Source organism: Sapajus apella, unplaced genomic scaffold (assembly GCF_009761245.1).
Source record: "Sapajus apella isolate SASKATOON/1434 unplaced genomic scaffold, GSC_monkey_1.0 scaffold95, whole genome shotgun sequence".
Lineage (NCBI taxonomy): Eukaryota > Metazoa > Chordata > Mammalia > Primates > Cebidae > Sapajus > Sapajus apella.
The window spans coordinates 8,126,748-8,131,145 of record NW_022437035.1 but is presented as its reverse complement, the minus strand read 5'-3'; the positions used below and the strand labels follow the sequence as shown (position 1 = coordinate 8,131,145).

Genomic DNA, 4,398 nt, shown 5'->3' with positions numbered 1-4,398 from the left:
GTGGCCTATGAAAAGAAATCTCTCAATAAACTCATAGCCAGACTCTCCAAGCCAGTGAATTCTGAAGCCTTCTCACCATCTGTGGCCACTTCATTGATTGCCATGATCCTGGCACAACTGCCCAGCCCAGGACGGGACTGCTTCTTCGGGGAACTGGGCTGGAGACAGAGTAGATGCATGGGGAGCTTCGGGGAACTGGGCTGGGGACAGAGATGATGCACATGAAGCTTTTTATTTGCTTGTGATATGTACAGGTATATACAGTTGGTGAGAGTCTATGGTACATTATTTCACAAAATTATCTTACATCTGTGCACACTCCTGGGCAGGAAGTGGCAGATTCTGCTCCTAATATCCCATAGAAGGTGAAGGAAAAGGATGCTACCAGGAGTCACCCCCTTCCGAGGATATTCATGGGGGCTGTCTGCCCTCTTCTCAGACACTGGAGCCCTCCCACGGACAATCTGTGCTTCCCACCTGCTCTGAGCACTTGCTGACAGGAGTGGTGGCAGCAGTAGCAGCTGCATCCAAAGTCTTTCTTCTAGAGCAGAAGACTTGTTGGGGAGGCCGAAAAAAAAAAACCAAAAAACCCACAATGGCCCCCACTCACCGACAGCAGCAAATGGACACCTGACTCCCAGAGCCTGCCTAGAATCCTCCACCCTGGGTTTGAGGGCAGTGGCTCACCCACCTTCCCCCAGCACAGGCACAGCCTTCTAACCCTGGTGCAGCCTGGCCTCACGGGGCACTGGCATGCATCTTCTCTAGGCAACTTGTCCAGAATGTGACCAGCCGGTTGTCACGGTTGATGCAGAAGTCTGTGAAGTCCTTCAGCAGCCGATCAGCAAATTTTTCATCCCCTGTGGCACTGGAGCGCCATGTCTTGGTGAGCATGGTGTTGTAGGCCCAGTTGTAGCCAACCCGCTCCTCACAGAACATGTTCTGGTTGGTGGAGCTGGTGGAGTTCCGCCGCCGCCGCTGCTGCCCCGAAAACTTGCGCTTGGAGTAGGGCAGCTGCAGAAACACTGTTCCTGAAGAGAAAGGGGGGCACCTGTGTTGCAGCCACCAGGAGGGCACCTGGAGCCTGCTGAGGTGGTTCTGCAGCCACAGGTTCGGTGCAAGGAAAGGGATCTAGACCCACCTGCCCACTCTTTACCCATAGCTCCTCACCTGTAACGTGGATGTACTGAGGCTTGTTCTCAGCAGGGAAGTTAAAAGCAGAAGCAGAATATTTATCTTGTACAAACCCAAACCTAGGAAAGGACAGGAGGACATCCTGATCAGCGCCTCCTTAGGTAAAGGGAGAAGGGGAGAGAATGTGGCTGATAGGACTATTGGACAACCTGAGACACAGGGATCTGGAAAGATCTCTTTCCAGATGGAACATGCAGCCTGCTTATTTTTATCTCACCACTTTCTGACCTCTACCTCTTCTAACACCATGGTTCATCAAACCTCCTCACACTTAACTGCCTGTCATCTCTGAGGTCCACCATGTCACCACCACCATAGTGAATGAAAGCCTTCCCACCGACTGCCCTCTTCATCCAGCCTTCATCTCTGCCCAAACAGCCCGTCCCTCCTGCCATGTTTCCTGCTCATCTCAGCAGACCTTCACACTGAGCATTCTCCCCCATGCCACCCCAGGCCTCCCATTGGAATCTACCTCATGTCCTGACTGGCCACACCCACCCACATACCAGAGGCTATCCATTCCTCCAGGGAAGGACCTTATCTTTTCTTTTCTCAATTTTTTTTTTTTTTTTTTTTTTTTTTTTTAAGAGGGAGTCTCGCACTGCCGCCCAGACTGGAGTACAATGGCATGATCTTGGCTCACTGCAACCTCTGCCTCCCAGGTTCAAGTGATTCTCCTGCTTCAGCCTCCTAAGTAGATGGGATTACAGACATGTGCCACCACACCTGGCTAATTTTTATATTTTTAGTAGAGAAAGGGTTTTGCCATATTGGCCAGACTGGTCTCAAACTCCTGACCTCAAGTGATCCACCCACCTCGACCTCCCAAAGTGCTGGGATAACAGGTATGAGCCACTGTGCCCAGCCGGAAGGTTCTTGTCTTAATTTACCTTAACCATACCTGTCTCCCTTTCCCCACTGGTTTCACACTAAGCACTTAGAAGGTTCTCAATTAAAAGGCTTTGAATTGAAAGGGAATGAAGTTTCTTGATTGAATTTCTTTTCTTAAACATGAGGAATGCTAGCCAGGCAGTGTGGTGGCTCACGCCTGTAATCCCAGCACTTTGGGAGGCTGAGGTGGGTGGGTAATGAGGTCAGGAGGTCAAGACCAGCCTGGGCAAGACAAGAAACCCCATCTCTACTAAAAATACAAAAATTAGATGGGCCTGGTAAGTGGCGGGTGCCTGCAGTCCCAGCTACTTGGGAGGTGTGGCCAGACTGCTTGAACCTGGGAGGTAGAGGTTGCAGTGAGCCAAGACTGTGGCTCTCTGCTTCACTGTTCTCTGGAAATGGGCAGGAGGAGCCATTTTTCATCTATGGCATGTTCTGTTCCACTTCTCATCTATGGCTTGTTCTCTCCCTGGTTTTTCTATTTCCATAGGGCACATTTATTACAGTTCTACCTGCTAAGAGCTGCAAAGAAGCTGGTAACAGATGTGGCTCCTGCCCTCTAAGTCTCAGGGGTTTATGTAATGAAGGCAGTGATGCAGGCAGAACTAAAGAAACGAAAATGCCTGTCTTCTTTCCTGGACTGAGTTCCTTGGGCAGGTGGTGTGTTGTATCTGCTACATAATCTGCATTCCATAATTATTTACCAAAGAATATATGAAGTCAAATATGCAAACTAAATGGGTAGGCTACTATGCACTGCAAACTCCAGGTCTACACGCTGATTCTGTGATGTGGAGGAGTGGCTCTGGAGGAGTGCCTTTGCTTCCTCTATACTCGTTTTTTTTTTTTTTTTCAGAGTCCATGAGGCATTTTATTTGTAAATATATGTATTACATCCCTAGAAAAAGAATCCCAGGATTTTCCCTCCTGTGTGTTTTCGTCTTGCCTCTTCATGGTCCATGATGCCAGCTGAGGTTGTCAATACAATGAAACCAAACTGGCAGGACGGAAGCAGATTATTCTGCCATTTTTCTAGATCTTTGAGTTGCACATCAAATCTGGGGCTGACCACACCACACTTGTGTAGCCTGCCTGTGAGGTTCACAACAATTTTCCCAGCTCTGTGATCGTCAATGATTTCAAATTCCCCCATGTAACCATGCTTCATCATCACAGTGAGAAACTGGACGATGACTTTGGAGCACGGCCTAATAAGCACCTGGTGTTTGCCTCTCTTTTCGGCATTGTTGATGCTCTTGAGAGCATCAGCCAGGACATTCATGCACACCATTGTGGCGGCACGGAAAGATGGTGGAAAGAGCTATACTTGTTTTTTTTTTGAGACAGAGTCTCACTCTGTCATCCAGGCTGGAGTACAGTGGCACAATCTCAGCTTACTGCTACCATGACTGGCTAATTTTTGTATTTTCAGTAGAGACGGTTTCACCATTTTTGCCAGGTTGGTCTAAAACTCCTGAACCTCAAGCAATCTGCCTGCCTCCCAAAGTACTAGGATTATAGGCATGTGCCACTATGCCCAGTCTGCTTTCTCACTTTCTAATTAAGGCTACTGATTTCCACAGCATGGTTCAGCCTGACCAGAGTGTTTTTTACCTCATTTCTTCCTTAGGTCACCAGGAAAGAACTTTATTTTTTATTATAAAAAGGAAATCTAACCACATGGTCCCTGGTCACCTGACTATCCACTCAGCCAGAAACGCGGTAAGGGCAGGGTGCTCCTATCCCTGGGGGAGGGGATATAACAATCTCCACCTGCCCCAGAGAAGATGAAGGAGAGGCTGTGGGTCACAGCCTAGGGGTCTAGAAAAATGGATGCTGTTCTAGCTCTTTCTGAGATGGACCTTATGGGTAGGCTGATACGTTGTTTAGAGCCACATTTGCACTTAAAGCTCCACCCTATGCAAAAGCTACACATCAAACTGCTCTAGGCAGGCACCTTGCTAGGCACTGTAGAAGGGAACACAAATAGGAAAAAGCATATCCCTTATCTCCAGGGCCCCCCCAAGTCACTGGAATACAGAGTGTTTTAAAAGAAAGTGAAAGAGGAATTCAGAGAGGAACAATTTGGGAATCCCTGGAGAAAGACTCTGACAGGTGTAGAAGGTAGGAGAGGTATAAGTGTGGAAGGTGGGAGAGGTTAGGTGTGGAAGGTGGGGGGTTTAGGTGTGGAAGGTGGGGAGTTTAGGTGTGGAAGGTGGGGGGTTTAGGTGTGAAAGGTGTGTGTGGGGGGGTTTAGGTGTGAAAGGTGTGTGGGGGGTTTAGGTATGGAAGGTGTGGGGGTTTAGGTGTGGA

The 4,398-nt window shown here is 48.7% G+C and overlaps 1 protein-coding gene and 1 pseudogene across 23 annotated transcripts in view; both read right to left on the bottom strand.

Annotated features, from left to right (window-relative positions):
- Positions 1–213: 213 nt before the first annotated feature.
- DEPDC5 (DEP domain containing 5, GATOR1 subcomplex subunit) overlaps positions 214–4,398 on the bottom strand; it is a 165,925-nt gene continuing 161,740 nt past the window's right edge. For 18 of the 23 annotated variants that reach the window (XR_004262222.1, XR_004262223.1, XM_032256541.1 and 15 more), the window contains 2 exons: positions 1,171–1,253; positions 214–1,031 (listed from right to left, as the gene is read on the bottom strand). Coding sequence is in view for 21 of the 23 variants with exons in the window: in XM_032256541.1 (XP_032112432.1) it covers positions 739–1,031; positions 1,171–1,253 (376 nt within the window). In the remaining 2 variants the exon portion in view is untranslated. The remainder of the gene's footprint in view (positions 1,032–1,170; positions 1,254–4,398) is intronic. The other 5 variants (XM_032256555.1, XM_032256556.1, XM_032256550.1 and 2 more) reach the window with 3 other exon arrangements.
- Positions 2,923–3,423, bottom strand: LOC116535491 (annotated as a pseudogene).